Source organism: Hemitrygon akajei, chromosome 10, assembly GCF_048418815.1.
Source record: "Hemitrygon akajei chromosome 10, sHemAka1.3, whole genome shotgun sequence".
Taxonomy (NCBI): Eukaryota; Metazoa; Chordata; class Chondrichthyes; order Myliobatiformes; family Dasyatidae; genus Hemitrygon; species Hemitrygon akajei.
Genome location: NC_133133.1, coordinates 98,931,782 through 98,949,906, shown reverse-complemented (window position 1 = coordinate 98,949,906; position 18,125 = coordinate 98,931,782). Strand labels below are relative to the sequence as shown.

At 40.2% G+C, this 18,125-nt stretch overlaps 1 protein-coding gene across 8 annotated transcripts in view; it reads left to right on the top strand.

The window, feature by feature from the left end:
* brwd3 (bromodomain and WD repeat domain containing 3) overlaps nt 1–18,125 on the top strand; it is a 340,825-nt gene that overhangs the window by 143,712 nt on the left and 178,988 nt on the right. For 7 of the 8 annotated variants that reach the window (XM_073058687.1, XM_073058692.1, XM_073058690.1 and 4 more), the window contains exons 25-28: nt 547–654; nt 6,556–6,680; nt 9,093–9,175; nt 12,414–12,525. In XM_073058687.1, the coding sequence (XP_072914788.1) occupies nt 547–654; nt 6,556–6,680; nt 9,093–9,175; nt 12,414–12,525 (428 nt within the window). The remainder of the gene's footprint in view (nt 1–546; nt 655–6,555; nt 6,681–9,092; nt 9,176–12,413; nt 12,526–18,125) is intronic. The other variant, XM_073058689.1, reaches the window with a different exon arrangement.

The window sequence follows — 18,125 nt, the reverse complement described above, 5'->3', positions numbered from 1 at the left end:
GGGCTACTCGCTGTAATTTAGAAGGATGAGGGGGGATCTCATTGAATCATTTTGAATGTTGAAAGGCCTAGACAGAGATGTGGAAAGGATGGGGGAGTCTAGGACAACAGGGCACAGCCTCAGGATAGAGGGGGTCCAATTAGAACAGATGTGGAGAAATTTCTGTAGCCAGAGGATGGTGAATTTGTGGAATTCATTACCACAGGTAGCTGTGGAGGCCAGGTCGTTGTGTGTATTTAGGGTTAGGGTTCTTGATTGGACGTGGCATCCAAGGTTATGGGGAGAAGGCCAGGGGAGTGGAGCTGAGGAGGAGAAAAAGCAGGATCAGCAGAGCAGACGATGGGCCAAATGGTCTAATTCTGCTCATGTATTTTATCATCTTAAAATGAATTTTTTAATAGATTCAACCAGAAAGGATGTTTTGCGTTAGAGATTTAAATTGACATTTGATTTGGTTGAGTGTGGAAAGAGAATTGTTCACTGAACAGAAAATATCTAATAATTAATCCTTATAATTTCAGTTAAGGGTTTTGTATATCCTTCCAGGTTGTGTATTTTCGTCAAGGACATGAAGCATATGTGAAAGCTGTTAAAAAAGCAAAAATATGCAATGTAAACCTTCAGAAGCAACCATGGATCAAATTTAAACTCAGGGTGAGTGCAACTTATAAAGGTAACTATCAAAAACATATAGCAATTCACTTCCTTACCACCTAATTTCTAATTACTTACACACAGAGCAGAATTAGGATATTTGGCTCATTGAGTTTGTTCTGCCATTCAATCAGGGCTGATTTATTTTTTGCACCCTACCCCAACCTGCTGTCTTCTCATAACCTTTGACTTCATTATTAAATAAAGAAACTGTGCTTTAAATATACTCAATGACTTGGGCTCCACAAATGGGTTTTGCTTTCCTTCCTTCAAGATGATGCCAGAGAGTGGCAACTCTTTGTTCCCAAGGGCAGCTGTCAAATATTCCCATTTTGAACTACTAAAGCTGAAATCTACTGTCGCAGTTGCAGGTATTTAGTATACAACATTGTTTCAAGACAGTTAAAATGTTTCTGAATGAGCAGTTGCAATTGAAGTTAGAGACACACTAGGGTGCGTGTCAGCTGTGGCAGGGTTTGCATGCCAGTATTTTCTATAAGGCAAAACATAACTTCATAAAGGGGTTGTGATGCTTCACTCCCCCAATTAGCTATAATACTTGCAGCATCTGTGATACCTAGCTTGAAGGCTGATGTCAGAGTACCCTTCAAGAGAGTGAAACTGCAAGATGTTAGATTCCAATAGTATACCTGGCAGGGCACTGAAAACCAGTGCCAACTAACTGACTGGAGTATTCAAGGGCATCTTCAACTCTCACTTCTACATTTAGAGATTCCCACCTGCTTCAAAAGGGCATCATTTATACCAGTGCAAAACAAAGCAGAGTGAGCACTCCCACCTAGGGTGAAGTGCTTTGAGAAGTTGGTCATGGCTAGAGTTAACTCTTGCTCGAGCAAGAACCTGGGCCCATTGCAGTTTGACTACCACCACAACAGGTCTACTGTCTATTAGGTCCTGGACCACCTGAACAACAATGATACAACATCAGGCTAATGTTTATTGATTACAGCTCATTATTCAACACCATCATGTCTTCTGTATTAATCAGTAAGTTTAAAAACATGGACCTTTGTATCTCCCTCTACGACTGGAGTTTTGACTTCCTCACCAGGTGACCTTAGGCAGTACAGATTGGAAATAATGACTCTTTGTTATCAACACAGGTGCACCTGAAGGATCCGTGCTTAGCCTACTTCTCCACTCTCTAAACACATGATTGTGTGACTACGCACAGCTCAAACACCATCTATAAATTTCCCAATGGTACAACTTTTGCTGAAACTTCAGATGATGACAAGGATGCATAATACAGGAGTGAGAAAGATTGGCTGGTTCATTGGTGTTGCAATGACGACCTTGCACTCAGTATTAGTAAGACCGAAGAGTTAACTGTGGACTTCAGGAAGAGGATGTTGAGAGATCACCTGTCAGTCCTCATTGAGGGATCAGCAGTGGAAAGAGTGAACAGCTTCTGGGTGTCAGCGTCTCAGAGGATCTATTCTGGATCCACATACTGCGCCATTGGAGTATTTATATATGGCATAAGTATAGGCCATAGGCATATGTTGCAGATGAAGTCATCTGGTTGATAGATAATTTAGAGTCCACAGTAGCTTTTGTAATATGCTAGCATTAGCAGCGGACCAGTCAATTAAAAGAGAGAGAAAGCTTCGCACAGGTCAGGGAGAAGAGTTTATAAAAGGAGTGTCTCATGGGTCTCAGCACATTAAAATAGTGGGTAAGACTGTGAGGCCAGTTTTCTGTTCTGGGTGTCAGATGCGGGATGTCCAGCCTCCCTGATGGCCACATCTACGCCAGGTGTATCGAGCTGCAGCTCCTTAGAGATAGAGTGAACTGGAGCTGCAGCTCAATGACCTTCGGCTTGTTAGGGAGAGTGAGGAGGTGATAGGAAGGAGCCACAGGAGACAAATAAGTGGGTGACCATCAGGAGAGGGAGGTAGGGAGTCATGTAGTGGAGAGCACCCCTGTGGCTGTCCCCCTTAAAGATTACTCCATTATGAGTGCTGCTTGGGGGGGGGGGGGGGGGACCTCCCTAGAGGAAGCAACAGTGGCCGTGCCTCTGGCACGTAGTCTGGCCCTCTGGCTCAGAAGGGTAGGGAAAGGAAGAGGAGGGCAGCAGTAATAGGGGACACTATAGTTAGGGGGACAGATAGGCAATTCTGTGGACATGAAAAAGAACCAAGGATGGTAGTTTGCCTCCCAGGTGCCAAGGTTCGAGATGTTTCTAAACGCGTCCACAATATCCTGAAAAGGGAGGGTGGGCAGCCAGAAGTCGTGGTGCATATTGGTACCAATGACATAGGTAGAAAAAGAGTGGAGGTCCTGGAAGCAGAATACAGGGAGTTAGGAAGGAAGCTGAGAAGCAGGACTCAAAGGTAGTACTCTCGGGATTGCTGCCTGTGTCATGCAACAGTGAATTGGAATTGAATGAGGTGGAGGATAAATGCTTGGCTGAAGGATTGGAGCAGCGGGCAGGGATTCAGATTTTTGGATCACTGGGACCTCTTCTGGGGCAGGTATGACCTGGACAAAAATAGATGGGTTGCACTTGAATCCGAGGGGGACCAATATCCTAGCGGGGAAGTTTGCTAACGCTATTGGGGAAAGTGTAAACTAGATTTGGAGGGGAGTGGGAAACGGAGTGAAGAGGCGGAGGATGGGGAGCTTGGAGGGAGTTTGAGAGGAAGGATCGGCAGATGTTAGAGCAAAGATGCGCTCAGCCAGATGGTTTGAGATGTGACTATTTTAATGCAAAAGAAGAAGAATAGCCCTTAACTCTGCAATGGAGTTATCAGGGCACTGTCATGACGGTGTTTCCGTAGCAAGCTATTCTTGTTTTTATGAGGCCGAGTTGCTAGCTCAATGCTCAACCCGACTTGGATTCGAACTCGGGAACTCCTGGAGTCTGGCGCTGACATTATTGTGCCACCAAGTGGGACATTTTAATGCAAGGAGTATCATAAACAAGGCGGATGAACTTAGAGCATGAATCAATACGTGGAACTGTGACATTGTGGCCATTACAGAGACTTGGATGTCTCAGGAGCAGGAATGTCTGCTGAGCGTGCCAGGCTTTAGATGTTTCAAAAAGAACAGAGAGGGAGACAAAAGAGGTGGGAGAGTGGCACTCCTAATTAGGGATAGTGCCACGGCTGCAGAAAAGGAGGACATTATGGAGGGACTGTCTACTGAGTCAGTGTGGTTGGAAGTCAGAAACAGGAAAGGGGCAATAACACCACTGGGTATTTTTTATGGACCCCTCCAAGACTAACAGGGATATCAAGGAGCAGATAGGGAGGCAGATTCTGGAACAGTGCAATAATAATAAGGTTGTTGTGATGGGAGATTTTAACTTTCCTAATATTGATTGGTATCTCCCTAGTGCGAGGTGTTTAGATGGTGTGGTGTTTGTGAAGTGTGTTCAGGATGGTTTCCTGACACAATATGTAGATGAGCCAACTAGAAGAGGAGAGGCTATACTTGATCTGATATTGGGGAATGAGCCTGGTCAGGTGTTAGATCTCTTGGTGGGAGAGCATTTTGGAGGTAGTGACCACAACTCTTATCTCCTTCACCGTAGCTCAGGAGAGGGATAGGAGCAGATAATTTGGGAAAACATTTAATTTGCGTAGGGGGAAATATGATGCTATTAGGCAGGAACTTGGAAGCATAAATTGGGAGCAGATGTTCTCAGGGAAATGCATGGTAGAAATGTGGCAAATGTTCAGGGAACATTTGCCTGGAGTTCTGCATAGGTATGTTCCATTGACGCAGGGAAAGGATGGTAGAATTAAAGGACCATGGTGTGCAATGCATGTAGAAAATCTAGTTAGGAAGAAAAGCTTAGGAAAGGTTCAAGAAACTAGGTACTGTTAGACCTCTAGAAAATTACAAGATTGCTAGGAAGGAGCTTAATGAAATTGGAGCCAGAAGGGGCCATGAGAAGGCCTTAGTGAGCTGGATTAAAGAAAACCCCAAGGCACTCTACAAGTTTGTGAAGAGCAAGAGTATGGGCCATGTGAGAATAGGACTAATCAGGTGTGAGTGGAAATGTTTGCATGAAGTTGGAGGAGGTAGTGGAGGTAATTTGCTTCAGTATAATTGTGGGGATGATTACAGTGGACTGAAACACTTGAGTGTATAGACATTAAGAAAGAGGATGTGCTGGAGCTTTTGAAAAACATTGTTAGATAAGTCACTGGGACCAATGAGATATACCCCAGGCTACTGTGGGAAGTAAGGGAGGAGATTGCTGAGCCTCTTGTGATGATCCTTACATCATCAATGGGGACGGGAGAAGTACCAGAGGATTGGAGGGTTGCAAATGTTGTTCACTTGTTCATGAAAAGGAGTAGAGAGAACCCAGGAAATTGTAGACCAGTGAGTCTGACTTCAATGGTGAGCAAGTTGTTGGAGAAGATCCTGAGAGGCAGGATTTATGAGCATTTGGAGAGACAGAATCTGATTAGGGATAGTCAGCATGGCACTGTCTAGGGGCAAGTCATGCCTTACGAGCCTGATTGAATTCTTTAAGGAAGTAACAAAACACATTGATGAAGATAGAGCAGTGGATGTAGTGTATATGGATTTCAGTAAGGCATTTGATGAGGTTCCCTATGCAAGGCACCTTCAGAAAGTAAGGAGGCATGGAATCCAAGAAGATCTTGCTTTGTGGATCCAGCATTGACTTGCCCACAGAAGGTAAAGGGTGGTTGTAGATGGTTTGTATTCTGCATGGAGGTTGGTGACCAGTGGTATTCTGCAGGGATCTGTTCTGGGACCCCTTCACTTTGTGATTTTCATAAATGACCTGGATGAAGAAGTAGAAGGCTGGGTTAGTAAGTTTGCTGATGACACACTGGTTGTGGGTGTTGTGAATAGTCTGATGGGTTGTCAGAGGTTACAGCGGGACATCGATATGATGCAGAATTTGGCTGAGAAGTGGGAGATGGACTTCAACGCAGAGAGCTGTAAAGTGGTTCATTATGGTAGGTCCAATTTGAAGACAATATAATATTAATGGTAAGACTTGGCAGTGTGGAGGATCTGAGAGATCTTGGGGTCCATGTCGATAGAACACACAAAGCTGCTGCACGGGTTGACAGTAATGTTAGAAAGCATATGGTGTGTTGGCATTCATCAACTGTGGGGTTGAGTTCAAGACTCGTGAGGTAATGTTTCAGCTATATATGATCTTGATCAGACCCCACTTGGAGTACTGTGTTCAGTTCTAGTCACCTTACTACAGGAATGCTGTGGATACTGTAGAGAAAGTGTGGAGGAGATTTACAAGGATGTTGCCTGGATTGGAGGGCGTACCTTATGAGAATAGGTTGAATTTACTTGGCCTTTTCTCCTTGGAGTGACGGAGGATGAGAGGTGACCTGACAGAGGTGTAAAAGATGATGAGAAGCATCGATCGTGTGGATAGTCAAGAGGCTTTATCCGAGGGCTGAAATGGCTAATACGAGGGTCCGTAATTTTTAGGTGCTTAGAAATAGGTACCGGAGATGTCGGATAATTTTATCACACAGGGAGCAGTGGTGTGTGGAATGCATTGCTGGTGGCGGTGGTGGAAGCGGATACAATTGGTCTTTTAAGAGATTCTTAGGTACATGGAAGTTAGAAAAATAGAGGGCTATGCGCTAGGGAAATTCTAGCCAGTCTCTAGAGTAGGTTACATGGCACAATATTGTGGGCCGAAGAGCCTATAATTAGCTATAAATTTCTGTTCTATGTGATATCTACTTTAGCCAATCTCTTGCTTTTAAAACAGTTGTTTTTTTTCCTGATCAATAGGGTTATAGCCCATGATGTGGCAGGAAAAAAATAGACAGGGTGCTTAAAAATATGAACTTTTTTATAAGGACATATTGGCTATTTTACAGCTAAACAATTTCATATTTTATTAAACTACAGGAACAAGAGATTGTAAAGGTCATTGGGATCAAGTATGAAGTTGGACCACCTACATTATGCTGTCTGAAACTTGCTCTGTTAGATCCTATAACTGGCAAAATGTCTGGAGAATGTTTTTCTATTAAGTAAGTAACTGCAATTGCTTATAAGAGCGAATATCCATATATGCAGTTTCAAATATTAGGCAGACATCCTGATCGCTTTAAAAGATGTATGCCTTTGCTTTTATTATGTTCTCTAAACTGTAATTTACTGTGTATCAGGTTTAATGGCAATTAGCCTATAATTCAAAGCTCAATATGTGAAATTTCAGTTTAGTAATTATAACAGGTTGAGTGCCCCTTATCTGAAATTCCAAAATTTGAAAACCTCTCTCTGAAATCTGAAAATTTTTTGAGCGCTGACATGACGTCACAAGGCACTGGGAAGATTCCCAAGTGATGCCCAGATCTCTCTGCACCACAATTCTGAGAAATGACCTCATATGTAATGAACTGAAGTTAATGAAAAATAGAAAAATAGCATAAAGCAAAAATTGAAGATTTCAATCATGTATTGAAAAAGTGGATTCATTGGTGTTGGTGTGAACATATTCCACTTAAGATTCAAGTACAATCTCGAGATTTGTTTGATCACAGATAGCCATAAATCAAGAAACCCGAAAGAGCCCAATTTAAAGGAAAAAAAGAATAAAAATTAAAATGAAAGATCAACCCTCAATGCGCAAGAGAAAGAAAAAATACAAATCATGCAAACAATTGAAGTGAACAACAGCTATCTGAACCAAAAATGAGTCTTCAGATCCAAACTCCGGTGCAGCCCAGAGTAGGCCCAAAGCCTCACTTAATAGTCCATCATATTAGTGGGCATGGAGCACAGTAGCTGAGGCCATCTTCATAGCCTCAGTGCCATGAAGATGACCATTGTGGAGGACGAGCGAAATTGGCTGTCATCCCATCTGACATGCTGTCTTTTCACTCTATCTAGGCCAGTGTTTAAATTGACCCAACAATTACTGAAAAGCACTGGTGCTCTGTCTCTTGCCTCTGATTTGGGCCGGTGTTTAAATTGTTTAAACAGCATATTGTACCTTGCACTGGGAGCCAGACAATATTGCTATGAAAGGTCCCAGGCCTAGATCACGCTGCTCGGTGACTCACTCCAGGCCCGGATTTTATTGCCCAGCTCAAATCTGTTCTCAAGCTTGTCAGATCAACTCGACGGTGCCCGGAGCAATCCAACATCATACCCAGTCCAGTTGTACGAGCATTGAAATCGAATCTCCTCTGTCTGGAGTCTGACTTCTCCTTATAGAACCCAGAGTGATTCCACCTCGCTCCTGGACAAGCTGCATGGGCATCGGAACTCCATATGCATCGATTCATCCACCAAACACACTTTGTCATTGCTCTCCCCTTCATTGTTTGTGGCGATAATTTAACACAGTTTACCTCAGAAAAGGGACCTTTGGTGTTTTTTTTTTAGTCTGATTTCTTAGTTTTTTGACTACCAGGAAGTTGACACACATGTTCGGTAGCGCCATCTTAACCTTTGCATCCAACAACAGTTTGCTGATCATGGAAGCAAGCAAAGATCTATCACGGCGAACTGAAAATCGAAGGTAATTGTGAATATTCAGCAGGCTGGTTGCAGAAATTTAATAAATGACATAGTATTACATTTTTAAAGATTTGTGATAAAGCATCTGATCACAATGCAGCTGGGAAATTCATTGAGTTTACCAAGATTGTTGCTGATGAGAATTTATAACACACTGAACGGCTGCATATGTGTGACGAACAAGTGTAAGACAAAGTCTGCCTCCCAATAGTACATAAATTCAAAGTCAGAAATCATGGCAATCCCAAGCTACTGTACCTCATTGTGTATTCCAAAATCTGAGACACTTCTGACCCTAAACATTTCGGGTAAGGGTACCCAAGCCTGTAGTTTTGACCTCCACAGAATAGCATGATTCTCTTCATCTTACTCTAGTATGATGAAAATAGGTCTTCTGTTGTTCAGTTTGGAATTTTAGCAATGAGATGAGAGTTCTGGTCTGTGGAGTCAAAAGATGCAACTAATCTTTAAATCCTAATTTTACATATCACTGGATGCTAAATGATCCTTTATTTGAAATAGTGAGCTGTTCATGATTTAACCTACTTGCAGCTGGAATTTGATCAGATTCATTAAAAGCTCCTAAGAATAAGTTTTAAAAAAATAATCTTGTCCTGAAGGTTCTCTATATTAGGAGCTCTCTACTATGTCATGTGTGCTCAAATGTAGCCACAGGTGGGAAGACAAAACAAAGTTAAGAACTAACGTTGCTAAGTAAGAGTAATTCCAATCTCTGAACTGCTGTCTCCTGTTTTGTACTTAACGTGCTATTTTTCTCCTATGTCAGCATTCAGCACCCTTTCAACTTCTCTCTTGGAAATGCAGTTTCAATGCAAGCATGTTCAATACTGTTCTTTTATAAAATAAGTGCAAAATGTGCTGCTATGAACTTTTAACTATGTGTCATTTTTTTTCAGATACCATGATATGCCAGATGTCATTGACTTTTTAGTGTTGCGGCAATTTTATAATGAAGCTAAAAAGAGAAACTGGAAAGTTGGTGAGTTGAGTTTTTCCTCAGTTGAATATGTATGTTATCATTTTGGGATACAATTAAAACCGTGTCTTTCTTTTGTCCAGTGTTGGCCAGAAGCAATGTGTCTTTAACAAAATACCACTTAACCAATATAGCAAGTGGGTATTGAGCCCATTCTTAGGCATCAGAGTAGTTAAATAATCGTGAATCTTAAAGATGCTAATTTTGTTATTGTTGAAAATAAGAATGATGACACTTTTAATTAATAGTGCTTTTTATGTCATGGGAAAGAACAGACTAGGGTTACACGCCTCAAAGCTGCAAATTTTAATTGTCAAATGATATGTTTTTGGTGCATGTCGAATCCCAAACTGCCAATTTCCAAATGAAGACGGTAAATTGCAAATTCATAACTCATATTAACTCATCTTCAATGTTACCTCCACAAAAAATGTCAAACATTATTGTTACACTAGTCAATGAAATATTTGCTTAACTGAATGGTTTTCATGTACCATTATGAATAATTGTAGGGTCTCCATTCAGCTGTGGGTAGGAATAATTATAAATTCAAACTCCCAGAAGAAATGGGGTGAGCACCCTAGAATTTGGTCGTATTAACTGAAATGCTGAGGTTCTTTGATTTTGGCAGGATGCCAATTTCATTCAGTTCTGAGGGGAAGGTGGAGGAGTGGACTGATGGAAGGAGATGACCAGGTTTGGTCTGTTGATTCAAAAACTTTAAGGCAAATCTGCAGATACTAAATTTGTTTTGTACATGCATTCCAGGAAATACCTACTCTACACACTTGTAATATATCTTCTACCACTACCCATGACCTCTCAGTCTCTCTTATGTTAACATAGAACATAGAATAGTACAGCACAGTACAGGCCCTTCGGCCCACAATGTTGTACTGACCCTTAAACCCTGCCTCCCATATATCCCCCACCTTAAATTCCTCCATATACCTGTCTAGTAGTCTCTTAAATTTCACTGGTGTATCTGCCTCCACCACAGACTCATGCAGTGCATTCCATGCACAAACCACTCTGAGTAACAAACCTTCCTGTAATACCCCCTTGAAATTCCCACCCCTTACCTTAAAGCCATGTCCTCTTGTATTGAGCAGTGGTGCCCTGGGGAAGAGGTGCTGGCTGTCCACTCTATCTATTCCTTTTAATATCTTGTATACCTCTATCATGTCTCCTCTCATCCTCCTTCTCTCCAAAGAGTAAAGCCCAAGCTCCCTTAATCTCTGATCATAATGTATACTCTCCAACTTTCTAGAGAGCAGCATCCTGGTAAATCTCCTCTGTACCCTTTCCAATGCTTCTACATCCTTCCTCTAGTGAGGCGATCAGAACTGGACACAGTACTCCAAGTGTGGCCTAGCCAGAGTTTTATAGAGCTGCATCATTTAACTCTATCCCTCCATTTATGAAAGCTAACACCCCATAAGCTTTCATAACTACCCTATCTACCTGTGAGGCAACTTTCAGGGATCTGTGGACATGTATCCCCAGATCCCTCTGCTCCTCCACACTCCCAAGTATCCTGCCATTTACTTTGTACTTTGCTTTGGAGTTTGTCCTTCCAAAGTGTACCACCTCACACTTCTCCAGGTTGAACTCATCGGCCACTTCTCAGCCCACTTCTGCATCCTATCAATGCCTCTCTGCAATCTTCGACAATCCTCCACACTATCCACAACACCACCAACCTTTGTGTCGTCTGCAAACTTCCCAACCCACCCTTCTACCCCCACATTCAGGTTGTTAATAAAAATCACGAAAAGTACGGGTCCCAGAACTGATCCTTAGCCACTAGTCACAGCCCTCCAATCTGAATGTACTCCCTCCACCACGACCCTTTGCTTTCTGCAGGTAAGCCAATTTTGAATCTACCTGGCCAAACTTCCCTGGATTCCATGCCTTCTGACTTTCTGAATAAGCCTACCCTGTTAAGAAAGACACTAAATTCATACACCTGTAAGATCAGCTTTAATAATAAACTCTTTTATCTCAATAAAGTCAATCTGCTGTAGTTAGTTACACTAAGCAATTAAATGCTTACCCTAGCTGAAATGATACGTGTATACCCTGGAATATTTGTGGGATCTCTGTTTAATTAAAACTCATAACTTTTGGAAGAAACTGGTACCTTCCGGTAAAACATTAAAAAATAGCAAAAGGAATCTTCTGACAGGCACAATTGTTCCAGTTCTTCAAAGTCTAGTGGGGTATAGAAATTGCACGTGATGATGGTTAAGAGGAAGTGGTGAAGACAAATTGATGTCTAAATTGAAAAAACTCAGAAGTTATTTTGTGAAAAAAAAATTTATAAAGGGTGAGAGATTGTAAATGAAAGTGTAAGGCTGTCTAGAGATAGGTTTAATGTAAATGTGTAAGTAGAGGACATGACTTAGATTCTAAATGAATTCTTTGAGTTTGCCCTCACAAAAGTGAACAGAGTATAGCGATGAAAGGAACTGCATGGAATTTATTTTGTTTATCATTTCTCATGGATCTATTTTTAAGGGGAAATTCATACACTGAAATATTAGAAGCCAGATAGTGTAGCAGCTAGTGAGCGCATAGTTTGGAGAAAAATGTTGAAGGATGGTATAAATCATCTTGAAGTTCAGTCAGTATGGATTTTTAAGCAAAGGTGACAGGAAAATTATAGCATTTTTTGAAGAGATAATGACCTATCAGATAGATGAAGATTTACCCTATGTCAGCACATTTGGTTGTGCACACGCAACACACAAGTTAATTTTTAACTTTGTGACACATTATTTGGTATAGTAAGAGAACCATAATATGATGTAGCGCAGAAACAGGTCCTTTGGCCCATTATGTACCAATCTCTACTAATCCCTTTCTCTAGTACCGGACATTTTCGCCGTGGCAGGGAGCAGACCAGTTCATTCACCACATTTGTGATGGTTGACTTTCAGTGGCTTTTTGTTAAGCAAAATCTCACTTTCTAAAGTTTCACTTTTATTTTCAACCACCTTCATGGCCTTACTCCTGTTCTCACCACATTTTCTAATTTGTAACTTTTTCTATCATAATATTCCAGGATATCTTTGATTCTTCAATTTTGGCTGCTTGCCTGATTTTGTTCTCCCAGTGGTTAACCTATAACAATGGAAAAATGAATTAATAAAAATTCCCATGGAGGTTAGGTTGTAATTACTATTAATGCACTTCTTTCTAAGAGATATTTAAAGTTTTTCTGTTCCTGATTTACCAGGGGACAGATTTCGCAGTATTATAGATGATGCCTGGTGGTTCGGATCTGTGGAGAGTCAGCATCCTTTTCAGCCTGAGTATCCTGACAGTTTATTTCAGTGTTACAATGTATGGTGAGGACATGTTTTCTTTTGGATGTTAGAAACTAATATATTATACTTGATTTAAACTTTGTCACATTACCAATTTACCAAAACAAAAAGTTGCCGAACATTTTCTATCACTTGGAATGCTCGTAGCCTGTGAATAGCTAGACCCATGCTGCTGGTCTCTGTCCTTCAGTTTTAATTCATTGAATATTTCATTACCCTTTTAAACAGAGTTGTGTTATTTAAACAGTATATTGTTTATAGGAAACTTGTGTTCTTATGATGGATTTAATTCATTTTGCTAATACATGAAACAGCATTTTGTATAATCGCAAAATGGCTATTCGAAATTGAAACTACAGAGTCTCTGGACAGGTTTCAAATAATGCCATTTGTTATTTAACCTTTTTTTAAGTAAATGCGGTAGTTTTTATTAAATTTCTCATTTTAGATTTTTACAAGATATTTAATTACCAGAAAATTTAAAAATTAAAACTTTAAAATTGTGTTTTCCTTTTTACAGTCTGGAATTCAAAGTGTGCACAAAGCAAACAAGATTTCATATCCTTGAGTCACCAGTTGCAAGACTGGTTATAGGGAGTTTAATAACAAACTCAGCTATTTTCTGTTCACCCCTTTATCTCTTTTTAACTAGCTGTCCTATGTGATTATTTTTATAATCATCTATTCCTGAAGCTGTGTTTGTATTTATACTATCTGAACACACATCCCGAATGTCTATGTGACAACTCCGGTTTATTTTTGCCAGATAGATTTGATCTGCTGGGAGTGCAGTGTGTGGGAACTGCTGTCACTCATTGTAATCTAGCATGATATCCCAAGCAAGTCTCAAAAAATAGTGTTTATTGTCTAAAGAGATTCATTAAATTCAATATGGTGCTCTTGATACACCTTTATAGTTGTGATAACAGAAATTCCCTTGATAAGAACAAACCAGTCAGTGGTTGCACAATCATAGCACGAGGGTAATGTGGTAACACTCAGCTAATGAAAAATGAAAAGTTAACTGCTATAGCTACCTTCTGCCAGTAAATGCAGACAAAACGCTATGTATTGTGAAAACGTTAGCAAAAACTACGAGTTTAGTCTTGCTAAACTCTTACAAGATTCAACTAAAATCTTATAAAAAGTATTAACAAAACCAACTGATTCCAACAGGTCATCTCCCCCACCCTTCCAATTGTATAAGATACATTATTAGGTTCACCACATCTGAAAACGTAGAGGTGAAAAAATTTGAAGTACCTACTTTACAGCGTAATCAAATACTACTTCAGTTGTATAATATTAAAGAGTATACATGTTCTTAGAAGTATCTATAGTAGCATGTCATGATTAGATACATTAGGAATACTTATATAGGAGTTTGGACTATGCTAGTAATAATTGCTTTTAAACGAAGTCAAAAATGTAGATTATGATAATGAATATTAAATAAATATTGTGACTTTTAATCTTGAGTAATTATGTATTTGGAGTTGTCGGGTATACAGGTACAACGTTCCTTACCTAAAACTGCATATGTTTCCTCTTTAATTGCTAAGTGAAGAAATGATAGCAAATACAGAAGATTGGGTAGCTTTGCTATGAACTGAGATGATTATATCTGGGCTATAATATGGATAGGGTCAGATACGTTGCTTCTCAAAACATGGTGATTGTATTCACATTTATTACTTAATTAGCACATCATCAGTAAGGGAAATAGGTAAACATATAGTAAAAACAAATAGATAAACATATAGTAAAAACATATAGTCAAAATAAGATCTATAATGTCCAGAAGTCTTTCCACAGCATTCTGGAATTACTTTAGCTCACTTGCAGTGGCTGACATGTATCCACTTAATTTTACCTTCTATTTTGACTGCTGAATGGGTAATTAACAGTGCTTGGTAAGGACCTTCCTACCAAGCTCCCAGTGGATCATCTATAAGACATAGGATCAGAATTAGGTTATTTGGCCTATTGAGTCTGCTCCACCATTGTCATGGCTGATGCTTTTTTCCCCTCCTCAGCCCACCTCCACAGCCTTCTCCCCATCACCTTTGATGCAGTGTCCATTCAAGAACCGATCAAGCTCTGCCTGAAATACACTCAGCAACCTGGTCTCCACAGCTGCCTGTGCTAATAAATTCCACAAATTCACCACCCTCTGGCTAAAGAAATTTCACTGAACCTCTGTTTTAAATGGATGCCCCTCTATCCTGAGGCTGTGCCCTCGTGTGCTGGACTCCCCCATCATAGGAAATATCTTTTTCACGTCTACTCTGCCTAGGCCTTTCAACATTTGAAAGGTTTCGATGAGATCCTATCCTCATTCTTCTAAATTCCAGTGAGTACAGACCCAAAGCCATCCTTGTATGCTAACCCTTTCATTCCCGGAATCATTCTTGTGGTTCCTTCAGCGGTTTCTTGTCAAGAACCCACTTGCCAGGAATCAAGGTGTGTCCTCCTTCCGATGGACTACTCCAAGCAGCGGACACTTGGGTTAGTTTCACACAATAATCAGTTAAGCTGTCAGCCATAATGTGTACAGGTGCAAGAAAAAGTTTGTGAACCCTTTGCAATTACCTAGTTTTTTGCATTAATTACTCAAAATGTGGTCTGTTCTTCATCTCAGTCACAATATTAGACAAACAAAATAACATAGAAACAATTATACTTATGCCTTTATTGAACACATTGTTTAATCATTCACTGTCCAGGCTAGAAAAAGTATGTGGAACCCTTGTATTTAATAGCTGGTAATACCTACTTTAGCAGCAAAAACCTCCATCAAATGTTTCCTGCAGTTGCTGATCAGACTTACACAAGAACGAGAAGAAATTTTAGACCATTCCTGCAAATAAATCTATTTCAGTTCATCAATATTTTTGGGATACCTTGCATGAGCAGCTCTCTTCAGTCCATGCCACATCATCTCAATTGGGTTCTGAAACATGAATGTTCTTCTTTTTCATTCTATTGTTAATTTATTCTTGTGTTTCAAATCATTATTGCATCATCTATGACATTCTCCTATAAAATGTCAATTTTGAATTCATTGTTCTCTCAGTGATTACAAGCGTTCCAGACCCTGAGGCAGCAAGGCAGCCTTAAACCATAATGCTCCTTCCTCCAAACATAGCGGTGTGCATTTCTGCCAAAAAGTTCAACTTTTATCCCATTTGTCCACAGAATATTGTCCCAGGAGTGTTGTGGAGCATCCTGATAGTCTTTTGCAAACTTGAGAGGTGCAGCAATTTTTGTTTTTTGAGAGCAGCAGTTTCCTTCGAGTTGTACTTCCATGAACACCATTCTTGTTCAGTGTTTTTCTTATAGTGGACACATGAACAGAGACTTCAGCAAGTTCTAGAGATTTCTGCAGGTCTTTTGCTGTTACCCTTGGGTTCTTTTTTAACTCCTTCAGAATTGCACATTGTGCTCTTGGTGTGACCTTTGCAGGACACCCACTCCCAAGGAGAGCAGCAACAGTACTGAATTTCCTCCATTTGTAGACAATTTCTCCTACTGTGGGCTGATGAACACGCAGGTCTTTAGAAGTATTTTTGTAACCTTTTCCGGCTTCATGCATCTTTACAGTTCTTCGAAGGACCTTTGAAAGTTGATTGAATTAAAGCATGGTACACATGAATAAATCATCTTTATTGAGAAGAGCCGAGTCTGTCAGTAACCTGACTCTGTGTGCCTTTTTTGTAATAGGGCCAGGCACCTCTGCAACCCACACCTCCAATCTCATCTCATTGATTGGTACACCTGACTCCAAATAACTTTTTTTTAGAGGGTTGACCCTCTACAAAACCCCAGAGGTTGACATACTTTTTTGAACCCAGACTGTGATTGTTTAAGTGGTGTACTCAGTATTGACGAAAAGAAGTATAATTGTTTGTTTGCTATTAGTTTAGGCAGATTGTGTTTTTCTATTATTGAGACTTAGATGAAGATCAGATCACATTTTATGAGTAATTAGTGCAGAAAACCAGGTAATTGCAAAGGGTTCAGGAACTTTTTCTTGCAACTGAATATCAGCCACTCTGAGATTGAGAGCTCACAGCGGTGACATAGGTCGCCTTGCTACCACTTCAGACGGACTCAGGTTTGTCTTCTTGTTTGGGGGTGATCTAATGCTGCATAAAACCACTGGAAGAGCTGTAAGTCATGGTGCACCTTCCTCGAATACTTAGCCATTGTTTGATAATGCCATTCATTCTTTCAACTTGCCTGATGACTCTGGATAATGTGGACAATGAAAATACCATTCAGTCAGTAATCATCAGTTGACATAATTCTCAACATACATGTATTCCTTGGTTAGAGTCAATGTGGCAAGGGAATCCCCATCTAGGAATATAGTCCTTAATCAGAGTTTTGGCTGTATGTATGGTAGTAGCTTTTCTTGCTGGGATTGTTTCTACCTGCCTTATTCAGATTTCAATGTCTTGCTCCACTTGCTTGGCAGTTTGCATCAGATCACTGGTAGTAAATGGCAGTTTCACTCCAATTTGCTTTTGTTAGCTTCGCCATTTTGGTAACATCTGGTTTCAAATGATGCATGAAAGTCAACTTGGAAGGATCATCTGTGGATTCTTCCATATTATCTTCAGTTGATCTCTTGAGTTCTTGAGTAACTGATCCAATCTGTCCAATAGCGGTCTTCATATCCAGAAACATCAACTGAAACCTTTTGTTTGCAATCAATCACTTTCTTCCAATCTGTTGGGGATTGTCGTTCTGATCATTTCTTAATTGTGTACTAATTATCTGGTAAATTCTGTTGATCATCTCCTATACCACCTTCAACTTGAGGTGTCAACTGTCTTATTTTTTGTGAAGACAACATGGTAGTTAAAATTTGAATGACATCATGGATTCAATTTGAAAATGTTTTTAATCATTGAAGTTCAGTTGAAGTTTTTAAGCTTTTTATAGGATATTGAACAAATGGTGCAATTGCCAATTTTTCTTGGTTCTGGTAGTTGATGTTAAACCTGCTATCTCTTTGCATAATTTCCATTTTTGTTTTTGTATGTCTTCACTCCAGTAGTTTTTATTGGGGCAAGTTGCAACATTGCTGTTGTACCAATTATCTCAGGACTTATAAGCCACCAGAGGTCAGTGTTATATTCATTTTGCAATTCCTTGGAATTCCAAGCTGTTGCTGTTTCTGGGGACTACAGGTATCACCCATTTTTCAAACGTTCACTTTATGACACCTCGCTGTTACGAAAGACCTACATTAGTTAACCTGTTTTTGCTAACAGAAGGTGTTTTCACTGTTATGAAGAAACGCCTCAAGCAGCCAAGCTCCTCCCCCGGAACTGCATTCTAACCGGCATTGCTTAAAACGTGTGCCTGTGAGCTTTATGTCGATTTATTTTGTGCATCTGTTAGCAAGATGAGTTCTAAGGTATTGGAAAAGCCTAAAAGAGCTCATAAGGGTGTTACACTTTGCGTAAAACTAGACATAATTAAGTATTCTGATCGTGGTGAATGAAGTAAGGACATAGTGAGTTTGGCTAAGGAGGCTGGGTTTTTGGAAGTTGGCGAAGGTGGTGTTGAAGAAGACGTTTTGGCATCCCGTGACCAAGAACTGACAGATG